This window comes from Centruroides vittatus, unplaced genomic scaffold (genome assembly GCF_030686945.1).
Source record: "Centruroides vittatus isolate TY-2023 unplaced genomic scaffold, ASM3068694v2 contig_19, whole genome shotgun sequence".
NCBI lineage: Eukaryota > Metazoa > Arthropoda > Arachnida > Scorpiones > Buthidae > Centruroides > Centruroides vittatus.
In genome coordinates, this window is record NW_027121169.1 from 5625472 (window position 1) to 5646217 (window position 20746).

General features: G+C 29.6%; 1 protein-coding gene across 1 annotated transcript in view; it reads right to left on the minus strand.

Moving 5' to 3' along the window:
- Positions 1–11771: 11771 nt before the first annotated feature.
- The window catches only part of LOC136970201 (uncharacterized), a 34572-nt gene continuing 25597 nt past the window's right edge, over positions 11772–20746 (minus strand). The window contains exon 2 of the mRNA XM_067264625.1: positions 11772–13218. Within this exon, the coding sequence (XP_067120726.1) occupies positions 12159–13058 (900 nt within the window). The 5' untranslated portion in view covers positions 13059–13218 and the 3' untranslated portion in view covers positions 11772–12158. The remainder of the gene's footprint in view (positions 13219–20746) is intronic.

Below are 20746 nucleotides of genomic sequence, written 5' to 3' on the forward strand. Positions count from 1 at the left end.
AGCTGAATTGGACTACTAGGTGACGAGGGACGGGTCTTAATATCTCCCCGGAAAAATAACCGATCCCTTCTGGATTCAATCCTGGGCTCAACAGAACGGTAGGCTGCCACCCTAACCGCCCGGTTATCTGGCCTAAGTGCCACTTAGCTATTTGAAGCTCCAATATATTAAAAAATCGGCGTTAAACAATCGTATTTGATGATAATTTAAATATCAAATTTGAAAAAAATAAACGTTAATAAACAAACACGAAATGTTACGGAATAAATACATTTTTAGTAATGGGCTGTAAAATGATATAAGTAAGTTACCCGGCTTGGCCAGGTATGATGATACGTTAAATATCAGATTACTGCTATAAGGAATCCATATTAAAGGCATCATTTCCCCCTTTTTTTGTATTGATCGACCCCATTGTGGGTCAGACCCTCCAGTAGTCAGCGTAATCGAAATTAATCACGTTTATACGGTTTTAATACGGTCAAACCGGCTTTAATACGGCTGGATAAAGAAGCCAATAACAGCCCCTTTTAAAATGAAATGGACTACGTAAATGGTTTTCTTATACAGCTGTATTAAAGCCTCTTTATCGGGCAACATTTCCGAAATATAGGACGTTTCAACCATAAATCTATGGTTTAAACGTCCTAATTTAATACGAAAATAAACGGATAATTTTGGTATTTAGAGAAACCAAAATTGGCAGAAAGTGCTCTTAATTTTTATTTAAAGGTGAAAAATTTACGGAAGTGCGAATTTTGCATACGAAAATGGAGTTAAAAGTATGAAAATATCATGTAAAAGTTCTGAAAGTAGTCTGTTACAAGCAACTTCTGACATCTGGTGATCAAAATTAGAAATTATTTATTTATATTTTATTTTATTTTATAAATGTAAGGTTGTATAAGATATAAATTGTTATTTCATTAATTTATAGTTTATATATTTGTATTCATAATATAAAAATGTAAATTCCTATAATTAAAATGTACTAAATACTGCAAGAGAAGCAAAAAACAGGACCTAAAATATAGTGTGGTCCAAAGATCAGTTAACTTAGCAGCTGATTTTCTTTACATATCGGTAAACTGAGTTTTGTGCCAGTGTAGAATTACATATTGTCGAATTTGCCATACGTAAAGATTATTTAAATTGCATTAACGACAGAAAGTCTGAATTTAATCGCATTAAACACGAAATAATCTTATTTGAAAGTGCAAATGATCTTTTGTTATTAATTTCTTTCCGAAATCTTCCTCAAGAATTTCGATATAATGAAAGGCATTTTGTGACAGATTAGTAATTCTACGTTATTTAATTTCTAAACTACTAATTATCGGAAATTTGCATGGAGAATCCATTATCTAATAGTTATAATCTGCTTTTCCGTGATGATAAAATCAATTAAATTTTAATTATTAATTTCGTTTATTCGTAGAGTGAGGAATATAACAGTTATATTCATTTATATACAGATTTTATCGTTAAAAATTGATATACATCGTGTAAAATACGTGAATTCCTCAAGGATACCGGCTCGCGGAGTTCATATTTTTGTGAATTTTAACATACCCTAAATTTAAAATGGCAATTTTTCAAGTGGTTTTTTTTTTGTTTTTTTTTGAGAGAGAGAGATTTAATATTGAAAATGCAGATACGCTAACGACAAAATTTAATAATTGAAAATGCCAGTTAAAGTCTAAATATGGCGGATATTATTGAATATTCTTACGTTGTCATGGCATCACAATTGGATGCCATGCCACAATCTCTTTGATGCAAGAATTGTAAATGAAATCTCTCAACAAAACGAAGAATCAATAAATAGAAATACAGATACGCTGTGAAATTAATAAAGTATTTCGTCCACAGTCAAACCTGTGAACAGCGGACATTGACGAGAACGTTAAAAAAATGGCCGTTTTCACATCTGGGCTTTGTTGGGAGGTAGCAGTTATTCATACAAGGAGTAAACCCGAAACAAATTACCAGTTTTAAGTGATTTTATTCACTTGGCCACTGATAAATGGAGGGAAAGGGCCTCTTATATGTTCCACAACAAGAGATTTCTTTCTACATGTACAGGGTACTTTGGGAAGTCAACGATATGTTAGGACCATTGGAAGCTTTACTAGGAAAGCTATAAAAAATAATAGAGATCACAAGAAACATCAACACGTGAACTGTCAAGGAAGAGAGAGTGCCTCCGGGAGGACTAGGTAACTGGCCCGTATTTAGGTATTTGACAAGTAAAAAACCCCTAAAACACGCCACCAGCCCGTTGCTCGGACACGAACCCGCGACCAATGTTCAGTGGTTTTATCCATTCGGCGCTGGTGAATGAAGAGGGAGAACCCTAGGATATAAGAATCCTAGGCTACGAAAAGCCCAAATATAACCTTGGCTATATGAGTGACATACGGATGAAATCAATTCAACATGTTTTCTCTTTTTCTTCTTATAAATTGGTAAGATAATATAAAAATCAATGAAACTTGTATTCCATTAAACAATTTTCGACCTGTTTATTATATCTATCAAGGAAACTAAAGCCAAGGACTCTCAGCAAGAGACTTCTTCAACAAAGTTCTAAATGGACTGCCAACAGAGGCAAGAATCTTTTACCATTTTTTACATTTACCCATCGATTTTCTTACATGTTACTTAATTTATTGTCCATATAACGTGCCCCCCGTTTCTATACAACTATCGAACGAAATATTCCTTCATCTTTAACAGTATTTTTTGCTCGATTTTTATCCAGAAATTGATTTTCTTCTTTGTATTCCTCAACAGCAATCACTGACAATCTCTAGCTTCATTTTTCATCCTTGCTATGATCTGTACTATTCATTAAGGTAAGGACATCTTCTCTAATAGTTACTACAAATCCTGTAGTGCCATTTTTCATGTACAACACTATACATTACAGACTTTTTTAATGGATATTACAAATCTTATTTTCTATCCCACATAACTTATTGTTATAACTCCACATTATCCTTGAGAAATTTTATTATTTAACATTTATTTTATTATCCCATATAATAAATTTCTATTCTCGTAATATTTGCATAAAGATTGCTAACGAATGAAGTGATATTTAGCTGAAATATAAGGAAATTAGACCTTAATAATGCTGTTTATACCATTGTTAAGTGACTCCACCCTACATTAAATCATCCTATTGATCTTTTCATTACAGACAAATCACTCTGTATTCTCTTAAAGAATACTAAATAACTGTGGAGTGAATTCTAAATAATTGCCCTTTTTCTTAAACTTTGAACATAATTTAACACTTTTAATTAGTTTGAACTTAGTTCAAACTTAAGTTTTTAAGTAAAATTTGCATATTTTTAATTGTTTACTGGCTAAACTTTTAACGAAGTCATTATTATTTGCGCTTCCTTTCTTTCATTTCTGGATAAGATTGCTTATCCTGAAAGCTCTACTTTCATTTTTTAATAATTTAAAATGTTATTTTTAGAAGGAAAACAATTATTTTTAAAGTATTTCGGCGTATTATCGATTACACAACCCTTTCATTTCCCTTACAACTCTATGTAAATGAAAAGGAAACTGAAAGATGTAATTGTTGAGAGAATCGATGCGATTTTTTTCGTTTTTTTTAAATTATAAACAAATATCATAATTATTTTTATAATTTTTGTTAAATAAAAATGTTCTAATTAATAAATACATAAATATTCTGATAATTTCAATTATATTACATTATATTCCACAGGCTTAACAGCTGGATAATTCTTCTTCTCGCCATATATAGTGGTGTAAAGGACCTCTTCGAAGTCATCAAGGACTTTTTTGAGATATATTTGTTATTATATTTGTTAAATTATAAAATGTAGTAATAACAACTTTCTTCTCCCTTTTAATGATTTATGACACAATGAATAATTTATAACCATTATTTCTGAGGCTTCCATGAATATAAGATCCTGCTAGTCTTTCTATAGCAGATCTTTTGCTAATAGGAATTCGTTTTCTTGCTGCAATATAGAAAGAAGAGATAGTATCTTTTCCTTATTTACTTTACAAACAATTTATGCACAATTAATAATAATTGTTATTTAAATGTAATAAAAAGTAAATAAGGAAAAGATGTGTCAAGTGGGAAGAGATGGCACTGCAAACATTAATTAAGTAGAGTGAATAAAAGGGCAATAAGAATAATACAATTGCATCACAGGAAATGGAGAGATGGGGCTAAAATTATTTTTATTGAGGTAAGAGGAAATAAGATTACCTACAAATAGCACTACAAATATTTAAATTACAGGATCAAAAGGAATTTCCATTGGAAGAGTATAATCTCTTCTAATGGAAATTCCTTATGATCATTTGAAATAGCTGTTATATTGTTTAGTATTTGTAACGTCTCCTCTTTGCGAGGAAAAGAAAACATTACCAATATTAATTGAGGAAAATTCCCTCGGGCGAAGAGGAATTAAGGAGAAATTCCCCGGATAAAGACTGTAATTACAAATATGATCAAAGGAAGGAACCACCCATCAGAGAAAATGGCACCACAGAACTGTGCAGCAACACTATTTCCTATTTCTAAATAATGGCTCCTAAATGGTTCCTTGATTTATACTTTGATTTAAAAAGTTTATTTCCTTAAAATATTAGTTACATTTCTCTCTATATAAATGTTTATAGTGTGCCATCTTTTCCTCAAAAGAAGGGACGAGATAGCAGTTGAACTTTTATCGCTAATATCAAGAAAAAACTTCACAAGAAGTTAATTTTCTGTAGTAAAAGTAAAAAATATATCTAACTGCACTCAGGGGAAAATTTTTGAATAAAAATAACGTGATTTCCGGTGCAAACCTTAAGTTCGTATATAGTTAATCTGGGCTTCCTGCTCTTAAGCTTTCCATATTTCATCTCGACTTTCATCTGTAATTCCGTTCTCGAGATCAAGGAAGGACAGATACACAGATACACGACAATGGAAATTTATAGGTCTACAATTTTTAAAAATTGCACCCAATCAATAAAAAAAAACAACGGATTTTACTCTATTAAAAGAACATTTTATATCACTTTATTAGTATGTTTTCGGCATAAAAAAACTAAATTTTTAGGATCCGAGTTAGGACCCAGAGAAGCCTTTCATCTGGATATATCTGAACATGTTTAAGTCCACATAATAAATCTCTCTACGTCCTGACCGGACCACATAACAGTTCTCTGATTCCTGATCCGGATGATAAACCTCTAATTCCTTCATTTACATAACACTCCACTGATTCCTTCACTTAACAGTCCTCTAATTCCTTCGTATACGCAATGGTCCTCCGATATCCTGATCCGGGTGATAAACCTCTGATGCCTTCATTTGCATAACAGTTCTCTGATTCCTTCAGGCACATAATAGTCCTCTAATTCCTAATCTGGATGATAAAGCTCTATTATATATATATATATATATATATATATATATATATATATATATATATATATAAATTATAAATATTTGATAATAACGACGTATGAAATGTTTGAATTTATTAATATACTTTAAGCATGAGGAAAGTTAGAAAAATTTCCTATAAGAGATATTAAGTTTCCTAAATTAAATTAACGCTAATTTCGAGTACGTAAATCAATTAATCAATAAATTAGAAGTGTTAAAATGCCACCCTCGATTTGCATATTTAGAATGGCAACTAGAGTAATACAGATTAAAAGGGTGCCAGCAATTATAGACGGGTTTCAGCTTGCATATATGCTACATGGGGTTTCAGTAAACATAAAAGTATGTTATAAAGGGGTGCCAATAGATTTAGATGCCAGCAATTATAGATGCGTGCCAGCAGTTTTGGAAGGGAGCCAGCTGATATAGAAGGGTGCCAACAGTTCAAGATGAGTGTCAGTTGTTATAGAGGAGTGTCAGAAGTTTAGGAGTAAGTAGTACAGTAGTTATAGTGTGTTTCGGGAGTGTTATTATAAAGGGGTGACAATTAATTTAAAAATATGCCAGTAATTATAGATGAGTGCCAATAAATATACAAGGGTGCCAGAAGATATGTAACAACTAAATGCTTATATTAACTAATGTAATTTTTAATATGAACTGTTAGTTTCAACATTTAAGCTTGTAATAGCAGTTATAAAAGGGACGGTAATAGTTTTACAGGAATGTCAGTTATCATAAATGGGATGCAAGTAAATCTAGAAGGGTACCAGCAGTTATAGAGCGTTTTTTAAGTCAAGTCTCGTGTCTTCAAGAATTTCGTTTTAATCTTATAATTAGAGTAAAATTTAATTTATTTTGCGGATTATTTTATATAAATATATGAATTTATGTGTTAAAACTTAAAATTTATATATCTATATAGAGTTTTATAATTTTCTGACGGACAGAACACAGTTCTAAAACTGTAAAATGGGATTTCTTAATTGTAAACGTTATGTAAAACGATTCTTCGCACGAGAATTGAAAAAATGATTTTTTACTTTTTAAAATATGCATTTTTTTTCTCCAAAAAATTTTGCTTTTTCTAAAAGTGTCTCATTAAAACACTTAAATATAAATTATTAAAATCTGTAATTACACTATTCTGAAACGTTGTCAACACCCAAAAATGTAGAATTTCTTAGCATTTAATTAATTTATTTTTAATAAAAACCGTATTAATAAACATGAAAATTATAATTTTATATTTTCCAACAATGCAAACATCCTAAATTAAAGTGACTCGGATAAATCAAGAAAGTGTATTTTTAATTAAATTAAAACACTTAATTTGTATTTTTCTGTTCGCTCTTCTCGAATCTTAAAAGATGTTGATTTACACAGAACAATATTGATAAAATTTCATAACTAAAGTAGCATTTTATTATTGATTTTTTAATAAAAGTACACTAATACAACACGTAATACAACACACAACACATACATTATATTATGTAATGTGTTGTGTTATATGTTGTATTCCATGTTACTTGTTGTATTACTTTAATATATGTTGTATTATTGTTGTTATGTATTTTACTCATGTTGTGTTACGTGTTGAGTTGTATTTAAAGTGTAAATATTGTGTTTGTTATTTGTGTTGGATTGCATTCTGGCTATTGTTGAAAGTATAAGCAGTGTCATGTATTGTTACGTTCTTTGTATTATTGAACGAAAGTGTATTGTTTGCTGAAACTATTATTATTCTGATTACATTGTTTCAACAGTGTAAATTAAGGAATTGCATTTTAGTAGAAGGTTAGAAGCTAACAAATAACCTTAAAAGGTAAGGAGAAACTCCTTTTATTAAGAGTATTGTTATGAAGATTTTTAATCAAATAGGAATCCGTAATATTAAATTAATTAGCAATTTAAGCAACCGTACAGGAAATTATAGAAGTAAAAAAGAAAAAATACTTTGTGTTTAAATAACCTTTACCACACTTGTCAGTATCAATAAACAAGTAAATAAAACTTAATTTCTCCTTCACGTGGCATTAAATTATCCATTAATTGTTATTACAAAGCACCAGTAACATAGAAAATTACGTTTCTAGCAGATCGATTCGTTTAATTCCCACTGTTATTTACCACAATAAAATAATGAAAAAATTTATCCCGAAGTGAAAATAACAATTAAAGTTTGAAACTTTTATTATAATTTTTAATTAATACGTGTGTGTAGTTATTCAATCTATTTAATTGCCCGCATTACCTCATCCAGGATTAATTCTTTAACTATGAAGACTACAAGAGACCTTTTGTTGCTATTGTCTAGCCTTTGCTATAAATCCAAACCAATAGGGAGACATTGTGAACAGGAAATAATACAATTTCGTGAAACCTTAATAAATAACAGAAGAAATTACTAAATCCCTGATATTGTGTCATTGTGGTTGGTGGTCGACGTTACAACACTAAAGATCTTTGTTTATTATATCGTTTTTTTGTGTGGAAATCTTTGTATTCCCCAGAGGACACACAGATACAGTGTGGATCGTTTCTTTAAGATCCCTAGAGATGGAAGCACTCGCCAGATAAGACACAAAGACTTTTATCTGAGAATTAGTGGAATGATTATAGTGTTGTTGTATGATGTACGAGTTTTGATGGAGGAAGTCTTTCTAATTTAAGTTGTAACGATTTGTATAAGTTTCCTTAATTATTTATTCATTTTTTTACATATACTTCTGTGTTATTATGTCAATTTATGAGTATAATCCATTTATAAGTATATATGTACTGTATATTACTGTGCTATGTGTATAAATAAATGTAACATATAACGTGAAGATATTAAATCGGTAGTGCATCGTACTGTATATTTATGTAGTGCAATGTAGTCTACATCATATACATTCATATTATGATGAATTATATCTGTGGTACATTATATTCACAATATATTTGTATACTTATATTGTGAATATGTTCTAATTTATATTATTATATACTAATTTATGTCTGCTATATATTAATACATTGTTGTATACACATGTAGCACATATCTTGTTGTGTACACTTGTAGTACAGTACATTTAGGGAAGATCTAGGTATTACATAAGCACTTTAAGGAAGAGATAAAAGAAGGGAGGGTCGAGTAAATGTTTGCGTAAAATACCTTTGAGGTTTCCTGGTATTTAAGCTGTATAAAAATTATAAATAGCTGCATAGAAAGAAAAATGATATAAAACAACACATAATTTAGGTTGGGATCAATACAATGCTTACGTAACTTATGTGGAGGAGTGTGCCAAAATGCAATTACGTAATATTTGATTAATAGATTCGTATCAGTATAAATGCACTTTAAATCGTAAAATATACTAGTAACTATCCCAAACTATATTATAGTGTTTTACAGTACTATTTGCTCACAGTAGATGTATTAGTTTTGTATGAATAACGTACACCATGACATCAACTTGACGTCATTCTTACAGTTTGTTTACGAGAAAGTGTGATTATAACGTCAATTTGACGTTGTATAGCGTTTTCCTCTTTATTTGGAGACATAGAGAGACCCCAAAATATATTTAACAGATTTCTAATTTGTTATAGAATTTAAATGTCACAAATCATTATTTTCAACATTAAAATTTAATTGATTTATTGTAATTCACCCAATTTACTCCTATTTAATTTGATATAATCGATTGATACTTAATTTATATAATCACGTTTTAATCCAGTGATACATTAAATATTCTAATTACGGATAATTATTTTTAATTGTAATTAATTAAAAATATAAATTAACATATTACGTGTGGATCGTGTATATACTGTACAGTACGTATATTGTTTCACTGTTTATGCTGGGGTGAGCCTTTTTTGCTTAAATTCTATGCAGTGTATGATTAAAAATATGCGAATTTGAATTTAATTTATTTATTTTTAGTGTTTTTAACATAATTATACATAACTACAATGGATATAAACGTTGAAAAGAACGTGTTTACGTTGTGAAATCTTGCTTTTTACACTCGATGTAACGCTATCGAGCGTAATACTGAGTACAAAAGGTAAGATTTTAAGCATTAAAACATGTTTTAAAATCAGTTTTAACTGTAAATTAATTCAGTAGAAAGTGTAATTAAAGAAGTTAAAGAGTTCACCGTTTAACCTTGAACGGTTCAAGGTGACACGATTGCACTGCCGAACAATCAATCAAATTAAGTTAAAATTTAAAAAAAAATACACATTAAAATTTAATTAAAACCTCTTATAATTTACTAAAAGAATGTACTAAAATTCAACATAAAAATCATTTTTATTATTTAATTTTTTATACAGAACACCATTAACAACAACATTAAACGGTTAATGCTATATAAAATAAGGCTTATATACTTTACATGTTCGTAAAGGTATGCATGTATAACACAATATTTTATGCCAGTAAAGGCACTTTAAATGGAAGAAATTCTCCTTTTCGCTAACACAGGCAAAAAATTCGTCGATAACCGTGTATAATGCGCACAAAGGAGCCTACGTGTAAACACACACAAACGAAAGGGAAAAGAGGTATTATTTTAGTTTGTAAGACCGTAAAATATGTTCAATCGATTAGATTTTTCAACATTTAATCCCGAGTTCAAGAAACTTTAATCTTATTTTTTACTAACACCTTCCTTCGATACTGAAGCTTAAGAAGGATTTACAGCACCTCAAGGCGAATGGAGGTGCTGTAAATCCTTTCCAATCATCCCTGATGATTGGAAACAAAGTGTCAAAGATGTAGATAAAATAAGCATTAAAAATAGTTTAAATAAATTCAATTTTTGACAAGATTTTTCTCTTCTTTGTAGTTTGAAAAATTGTTTAAAGTTTGATGAGACTTTTATTTTTCTCTTCTATAAAAAAGAAAAATGAAAGAAAACAAGTCTACAGATGCGACTTGGCTTCTAGTAAATAGCATCTGTGACTGATTTAAAATCAGCTGCATCGATTTTACTGCTTCAATGCTTTTGTATACAAAATGTTCTTCCACTTCAACTTAGTGAGAGAGCATTTGTATGTATTTTTTCTTCTTTTTTTAAGACGAACAAAGGCAATTTTTTTCCTTGAAACTACCTCCCAATAACACGAACAAAATGCGCTTCACACAGCAGCTTTTCTGTGACTGCAGCTGAAGAAACTGTAAAAACAATACATCATCCCAAAGAAAAAAAAGAAAAAAACACTGTTTTTACGGTTTGTTACTTTGATAAAACGTATACAGTTTACCATTCTGCATGAAAAAATTATCTTTGAAGTTAGTTGTTGCGTTAACAATTTTAGAAACTTTTATTGTAGGGATTAAACTCTTATTAATTTAAAAAAAAACAAAGAATTTCCTGTACTTACTGCATCGATTATTTGATACATAAATGGCTTGCACACCATAAATCTTTCCTTCATCAACAATTATATAAGGTATTGACCGTTGCACCAAACGAAACCCTCCTCAAAAATGCTTACAAACTCAATAATTTTAAAAAATGGAAAAAATTTTCTATACTTATCTTATCGATTCTTTAGTAAATGAGTAGTTTGCACCACATAAACTTTCCTTTATCAACAGTTATATAAGATATGGTCACGTACAAAACCTTAGGAAGACCTCCACAACATAGCTTGTTAAATGCAACAAACTCGAAAACGAAATTAAATCCTGAAAGATCATAAACAAAATTTGGAGGATGTACACGATGGGGTGTTAAAGACATTGCGTTATAGAGTAAAGAACACCTCTGCACGCTCCGCTCATCAATTTAATATATCGGGTGTTAGAGGTAAATCATCAATTTTTGTCAATTTGATCATCAAAATTTTCGATTTCATGGGTTAAAAATTGAAGAAACTTTCCTACTTAGACCTCCATTAAGTTTCGTTGATGGTTCAATCTAAAATATTGATAAAATTGAAGATTGTCGTGTTGAATCATCATAATGGATGATTTTTATAAAACACGACATTCGATTTTTCATTTATTGAAGATGCGCTGAAAAAAATCGAATAAAATGGTAAGCAATTTGTAAACTATTTTTAAATACATTTCAAGTAATAAAATAATTTTTCGTTTATTGGATGGATCAATTTATTATGTCTGAATGCCCTAAATCATTTTTCAATTGTACTGTACTGTACTGTACTGTATTCAATTGTACATCATATACAATTGACACGTGGCATCCAGCGAGAACTCATTGAAAATTCGAAAAAAATGTAAATTTTTATACATATTTCTATTAAAATATCTGTAAAACATCTAAATTTAAAAATATATTGAATATAATTTTAATTTTTCTTTCAATTTTTCTAATTTTCTTCGAACAAAATGGGAAATTTTAATTTTCCCCTGTGTAAAGATACATAAATTATTACGTAAACTCAAGTAAAATTAATTAAAATCGTAGAAAATTGTCGTTTTTTTTTCGTTTTACACCTGATATTGTCCAGTCATCGCAAGTTTTGTACCATTTTTTTAAATTAGTTTTTAATGATAACGAAGCCAAATTGAATTAAACTTAAAGCTGAAATTTGAAAATTATCCTGCATAACATCCTTTATATACACACATATATATATATATACATATTTATTAAAATTTGCGATACAGTTCTGGTAGATTCTAAATGGTTCACAACCTTAAAATGTATCATTCAAGTTGACTCATAAATGGACAAAATTAAGTCTTCTTAAACGAAACCCTCTTCTCTACACTTCCCGTGCCCATGGATCCCTTGAGAAATGCTTCTATAGCTCCTCCTAGTAGCATAGCATCGACAAAATTACCATCGTCCCATTGCACCTTTGAATCTACCTCCTCTTTAATTTTCTCCTGATCTTCATTGTCATCATTATCATCATCATCATCATCATCAATGACATTTGGTTCGGCATCTTCCCTAGAACTAACTTCAGGACTTTCTGTCAACTTTGTAGTCTCTTTGACATCCTTATCCTCCTCGCTCAAAAGAGGTGATGAGCAACCAAAATGATGAGATGATTCTGCAAATCCTGGATCAAGTGATGCCGATCTGGTGTATCTTAAAGGCATCCTCTTCATGTTTGGTGAATCTGGAGCCTGAGAGACGTTGGCAATGATTGATAAAATGTCGTCTTTTTTACAAACAATTCCCTTTTCCTTCTTCACCCCTTCTATATCCAAATCAGAAAATTTGGCTTCAGCAATTAGGCTTTCATCTTCGCGAATTGACTTCTTCTTGAGTGATCCTAATCTAGTCTTTAATGGTTTAGAGTCGTTTTGGCTCCTAACTTCAAAGTCTTCACCACTAGATGTAAGTTTCTTAAGCCCACGAAGAAGCTCACCACTGGTCATTGTCTTACTGAAGAACTTCGATGTCTTCCAACTGGCGTGTTTGGAGGGCCTATTCGGATTGTTTTTCGTAGGAGATTTACCAAGTAGGGATGTCTTAACAGTGGGTCCATCTGCACCCTCCTGGAGGGATGCTTTAGCAATCCTTGGGCTCCTAGTTTTGGCAATGTGCTCCTCGAAGTCTTCGTCATCTTCTGCAACCACTGACATCAACCTCCTGGGACTTATTTCACGTTTGCTGGTGGTCATTACTAGACAAACGTGTTCAAGATTAATGATTTTGCACTCCACAGTTTCACACTACGTAGCTACAACCTTATATAACTTGTGTAAATTTTGATACATCTCCGGAAAGATATCAATGTTTGTAACTCATCATCCGAACAGCTGTGGTTCTTCAGGAAAATACCTAAAAATTATAAGAAAAAAAGAAAATTGATAAATATATTTTCTAAATAAATCTCTTTTATGAGTCATACTTCATACAGATATGTATTTTTCAAATTTATTATCTTGTTATTCCTGCTTTTATTCTTCTAGAAACACATGTTTATCACACGAAAACAAATGCCTACTCGCTTCTACTTGACACTTATTCCAGAATATTTATCAAACAAACTAAAATTAATGCCTAATAAACATTTTAAACAATAGTTTTCTTACATTAAACTATACAGAAGATCCTTTATGCTTAAGCGCATGGAACGAAAGTACTGTACATGCATGAAAAGCTGTACAAACGAGATAAATTGATATTTCTAGATGGTTAATATTAACAATTATGGAAGAATGCCTGGTAGCAAAACAAAAATAGCTCCTCTAAACGAAGCAATTTACAACATATTACATGTAATTCTCAGAATTCCTCTATCTTCCTGATGTGTTATTAATAGAATGTGTCTCAGAAATTCTGCTACTAAATTCATGTTTCATTCATTACTGATATTAGAACATGATCTATTGGAAATTAATTTGTTCTGCAACATCCAGGTTATGTTGGACTCGGTTAATTAAACTCCCCAAGCATAATTTTACTCTATAAAAAAGAGGGGTGGTCCAATAGTCAGTTAATTATGTTTTGTCTTGTGTTCTAAGTGAAAACTCGTTCAGTATTGCTTATTTGTAAGTTGGTAATGGTATTTTAACTGAAAGTTTCAATTAGAAAATGCTGAAAGAGGCTTTTCAATCCTCATCCATTTTAAGAAGAGAAAGATAAGGACGATTAAACTGATAGAAGAAAAGACTTTATATTCAGTTTTCGAGTGAAAGCTGAGATAAAACATTTTAAAGGAACAAAAATTTCATTTAAAATATATAATCTGAATCTCAAATTATTAGTGTCTTGCCCCTGTGTATCATACTTTCCTGACAACAACAGTCAAGCCGGTCATCTATGTAACTTCGTTCCGAGAAAATATTGAATTGAAATCATGAGACTTCCGGTCTAGACCGGAAGTTCTTGTATATATAATCGAGGCCTTCTGCCCTAAATTTTCCATATCTGATCTTTATTTTCATACATTTAACATTGTTCTAAAGATTGAGGAAGGACAGACAGCGAGAGTGGGAATTTATAGGTCTACAATTTTTTCAAATTGCAGCCCAAATATTTTTTTTAAAAAGGAATTATATTAAAATACATAAATATGTAGCAAATTCAACATCATAACTTGAATTATTAAAACGTTAAACTCATAACATGCTTAATTACCTATAATTACAAGTCTTGGAGAAGTCATTTCTATATTTAAGAAAAACAGAGCTAATTAAGGTAATTTATTCATATAAAAATACAATGTACTTGTATTTAATTGCTAAATAATCAATACAAGCATGGGTCATTTCATTATATCCCCAATACAACTGGATACCTACAGTTTATTAAGTAGAAAATCGATCCTTTCTCCAAACCTCAACACCAATCCGGAACTAACTTGTAACTATCGAGTGGAGGAACCAGCTACAATCTAATTGAATCTATTAGAAAATCCATTCCTTCCTCCATTCAGAGTAGAATCCAATACAACACCTGCAGTCCGACTATCAAGAAATGTCTCTTGTACTAGAGTGATTCATAAATTATACGTTTTATCACTAAAATTAATGTTTTTGTATTATTTTCTGTACTTTAAATCCTTTACAAATGATCCTCTTAAGAGATTTCTGAATGCTGCAACGTGCTCTTATCGTCATCAACTTCGCTGATGATACTTTAAAATTAACGTTTACGGGACAACGTTGAATGAATTTATGATAAGATAATCTTCAGAATTATCTTATTCATTTAAACTTAGCATCATTAATCTGTATCTTTGATAAATGAGGTCATATCTGCCATCAAGCGTGCTAGAAACTATTGCTATTCATCACATTACTCTTCTAGAAGTTTATGAACTGTAAATATTTAACTATAACTTACATTAGGACATTTTAATGCCGTTAAAAATGTATAAGAACATAATAAGATACGCTTAACATCCGCATCAGATGAGGCTGAAGGAAGGCTTTTTCAGAAATTTTGCTAGAAAAAGCAGAAAAATTACCGTCCATCATAACTTTTTAAATATATTTAATTATGAATAATGCTTCAAGAGATGTTCTCCATGTTTAATCCTGCTTAAATACTCCCATTTCCGAGACATTTATGTGCAATGAAACTAAACACCATTATCTAATGCCCGTTGGAAATTGTTCGCGACTCTTAAAATCATCATTAAGTAGACGAAGCTAGACAATTTCTAGATAAGATCCCCTCTAGAATTATTTAAGATTAAAGCCATTCATACATTTATCCAGTAATCGGCATCCTAGCTGATAAGATACTTCGTAACGCGTTACATCCATGCTAAAAATGATTACTTCGCACACATTAAGCTCACGTAAGCTTCTAATTTAAAAAGGAACCACATTAAATTACATTTCAACACGGATTAAACCCGTTTAAAACAATAATAAATCGAAGTATAGTGCTCAGGGATGATCTCTCTACCTCTAGAAGATGAAGAAGTATATCTTTTATCTTCGATATTTCGATATATTTTGAAAATATTTTCGAAGCTCTTTTAGAATTTTTATCCTTAAGTGGTTTTAACTTTATATGTATTTTGGCAATTTGAGAGCTTTACCTCTCTACGTGACACCTCTGTGGTACATACGCCTGCAACTGACAAGTGATTGATAAAGGAGTAAAAAGGGTAACCATAGCAACAATGGCTTACAAAAATTCTTACTCATAAACTTCACTTTTACTGGAAAACTTCCAAATATTGATGTAACTATAGCAACAAGTCCGTGGAGGGAGGAGGGAGGAGGGAGGGAGGGAAAAAAGAGAAATATATCAAGGTTACACTGATAAATAATTCACGGTCAGAAATGGAACTTAAATGTGTATGCAACAGTTTCACGCCTGATTATTTATATTAATTGTACAGTAAGTACATGTTTCTTGCTTATATATATATATATATATATATATATATATATATATACATAAAAACAAGAAAAGTTTATAAAATTTATGAATATCGAATTTAAATTATAACTACTTTCACTAAAATTTCTCTCTTTTCTAAAGTTTTAACGAGCTTAAAAAACTCCGAAACTCGTAAAAATCCTCATAAAAAATGTAGTAAAATTTATCTAAAATTTATTTAATTCCTTCCTTAAATTTTTGAAAATATAAATAGAAAAATTCATCTTAAATTTTTTTTCAATTATTAATAAATTATTTAATTTCTTTTTTAAATCGGTTAAGAGTGGTTTAAGCTGTTATATATATAACAGAGGAAAAGTACGGCGAGAGATCAAAAAATTAACACCTCTCCCCTAAAATTGTTTTCTGTATGTACAGATGTTAGTGTGTGTGTGTGTGGGGGGGGTTCACTCACTTTAAAGCTTAATAATTCCTGTCTTTTGTCGAATGTTTCTGAAATTTTGCAGGGAGGTTTGGGTATTAAGGAGAAATGTTTCTAGAAATTTACAAAAAATGGAACCATTGGTTCGGGAGATATGGCCCAGCCCTCAATATCTCCAATCTGAACACTTATAAAAGTAATGATAGCAATTATTAGGGACGAAAACAAAGAATGCCGGAAAAGTCCAGCAACAACATTGACAGCTTTTTTTAAAATGCAATTTAAAAATGTTCGATTTAATTTTTAAAATCACACTTTCAAAGATAAAATTACATTTTTTTATTTTTATTGTATTTTTTAATTAAATTTTTCATTGAAATTGGATTTGTTACGATAAAATAAATTTAATTTTTCTAAAAAATTAAATGAATTTTTCTGTTTTTAAAAATGTATATCAATTTCAAGAAATTAAAACAATTTATGAATGAAAAGTTTTATGAAATCGATTAAAAAAACAAACAATTAAAATTAAACGTAATTGAAAAATTTCTATTTCATTTATAAAAATACAATTTACATTTTTTGAAATAGAAAATGTAAATTGTAATTTTATAAAATGGAATTGAACGATTAACTCAGTTTCTCTTATTAAAAAAAAAATACATTTTCGTGGAAATAATTAATAATTTACATAAAATAATTGATTAAACATTAAAAATAAATAAATTTTAATTGAAAATTTTTCGTTTTATCTAAAAAATAATTCAAATTTTAAAATCGTTTCTTTACAGAAACATAATTTAAATGCAAGACAAAGGAAATTTAAGGTTTGTAAAAGCAAAGCAATTGACTAATTAATAATAAATAAGAATTGTTAAATCGATATATAAGTTACATTTTTTAAATAATTTATTACTTCCGATAAGAATCACATATTAAATAATTCATTATTTATTTAAATATTAAATAATGAACGTTTCAGATTATTTAAAATATCGAATTAAATTTCAAATAATTTAAAAAAAATCTTATAATGTAGTTTTTAATAATTACTTTAATCTTAAAAAAATCCAGCAAGGAGTTGCATAACTTTCTCGGCAAAAAAGTTAAAATTTTGTTAGCACCATCTGTTACGAAATTTTATTTAAAAACTTTTTATATTATTAATTATTATAAAATGATTAAAAACTTAACTTTGAGGGTAGAGATGAGTTTTATAGAGTTGTAAATGCTAATAACACGTAAAATCTTCTCCGGCCTCTCTATCTTTCATCTCCTGGACTTTTAACCACCAAAATTTCACAGTATCAATACCCCTAATACACAAAAACCCCTACAGAATTTCGAAAATTTTCGTCAGTAAACACAGGAGTTATTAAGCTTCAAATTGGATAAACTAAATCGTGCCCCAAACACTAATATAAAGAAAAAACCCCCCAACATTTTTGCATTTTTCGACGTTTCACGGTGCCCCAAATCTAAAAATATATAAAGATCTTAGAAGGCCATTTTTTGACCCATTGCCATGCTTTCCCTCTGTTATATAAAACAGCCGGGAAAATAAAAATTAGAATAAAATTATTTAATAAAATATTTTAAAAAATTTATATTGCAGTTTAGATAAATTGCTTTTTTAAGAAAAAAAGCTAATTACTGTTAAATTATTTTTTTTTCATTCATTATTAAAAAATTAAATCCCAGAATATGGATTTTTAATACTTATTTTTTTAATTAATGAGAAACAGTTTTAAAAAATTAATCCAAAAATTTGTATTTTTTAATTAAAAATAATAATAAATGGCATCTTAAAAACTTAAGATTAAAGTCTTAATGATGATAAATTATTTTTTTTTTAATTTCTTATTATAGACATTTAAAAAAATCAATTAAAATAATTCTAAAATATAATTTTTAAAAAGATAGTAGTACGTTTTAACAGTTATTAATAAAAATCAATTTCCAATCACTATTTTTAAAAAAATGGCTATTAAAAGTTTAATTCTGGTTTCGTAAAATTTTCCAGAATTTAACTTTTCAAGTATTTTATAATTCTATTCCTAATCTAGAACAGTTGCATTCTAAATAAATTCTAGAACATTTTCTAAAATTTCAATAATATTCTAGAATTTAATTTTTCTAATTTTCTAGATAATAATTTAGACTATTTTTCATTCTAATTAAATCCTATAAAAATTAAGTTGTTGATTTTAAAACAATTTACCTTTTAAAAATTAAATATAACTACATTTTTACATTCATTTAGTTTATTACTGTATAAATTTTAAGTTAAATAATAATAATAATAATAGTAACAACTATTTTCAAAAATGTATGCTAACGTGACGCTTCGTAATTCGTGAATGAGATGAACATAACGTGACATAGCGTGACGATATGGCGTGACTTGAAACGTCACGTTACGTCAAAAGCTAAGTGCTAATTAATTAAAATACTATCAAAGAAATAAAATGTCAAGATAAGCAACATACGTACTGTATTTAAGAAAGTTTGTCGTATTGATTCACCCTGAAAAAATTATTTTTCATTAACGTGACGATAATTTTAAATAATAAATACGAATTTTCTATAAATATAACACGTTAACGCAATGCTTCTAACATTTTGAAACATTTAATGGGGTGTACTGTAATATTATCAGCACGTACTGAAGCACTTCATTTATTTGGCAAATTGGCCAAATCGCAATTACGAATTACATTCAATATTTTAAATAAAGTTTAAAGATTATTGTCAGAATAGTTGTAAAGAAAAAAACATTTCATAATGACACTGAAAATGTAAAGAATATGAATATCCTGAACACGTCTTATGTAAATTAGTGAGATTGAGTAGATACATGAAAACGATGATTGGTTTGTGATATGTTTGTCTTAACGATGATTGGCTTAAAGCAAAAAATCATTTTAAATTCGAATGTCTGACTAGAATTTTGATATTATAATTTAAATTCGTAAACTACGCACGTAAACTACGTGTGATAACTTAAAACGAACATGGTGTGTGTATATATCTATATATATATAATCGAGACGAGTTGATAATAATAATAATAATAATAATAATAATCAACGCAGAGCCCAAACGGTTAGGAGTTGAAAGTTGAAATTTGGTACACAGTTAGGGTACGTCACGAAAACGCACACTAAGAAGGGATTTTTCGAAATTCTTCCCCACGGGAAGAGGGACAGGATTAAAGCTTCTATATACATTATCGAGACGTGCCTAAACGGTTAGGAGTTGAAAGTTGAAATTTGGTACACAGTTAGGGTATGTTAAGAGAACGCACACTAAGAAGGGATTTTTCGAAATTCCTCCCCACGGGGGAGAGGGACAGGATTAAGTCTTAACACTTCCATCAACAATGGAAGTGTTAAGTAACAATGGAAGTGTGAAGCAACAATGGAAGTGTCAACAATGGAAGTGTTAAGAATGGAAGTGTTAACAATGGAGGTGTTACGTAACAATGGAAATTTTAAGAGCCCAAACGGTTAAGAGTTGAAAGTTGAAATTTGGTACATAGTTAGGTTACGTCACGAGAACGCACACTACGAAGAGATTTTTCGAAATTCCTCCCCACGGGGAGCGAGACAGGATTAATGCTTAACACTTCAATCAACAATGAAAGTGTTACGTAACAATAAAAGTGTTAAGAGAAAGCGACGTGCAAGACGCAGATGGAGAAAAAACGGGCGCTGGAGAAAAAAAGAAAAAGAGTAATATGTTAGAACATATTCTATTTTCAAATTTAAACAGATTAGTTCGGTTTTTCTCGACTTTTCTTCTTTAGAACATTCGATGAAAATCGAACGATATAATGAGAACACTTCGTGAAAATCGAACAATATTACAATATTCGATTTTCAAATTCGATCTTTCTTTAGAAATACTTAGTTTGTTGATGAAATTACTCTCTTTCTTTTGTGACTATAACGTAATAATCTTAATCTTCGTTATCGTTACTTCTGCCCGAGCAACGCCGGGCCTACCTGCATAGTATATATATATATCAGATAATATTAGAAAGTTAGATATGTAGCCTATTTCATGATAGATACATACCAA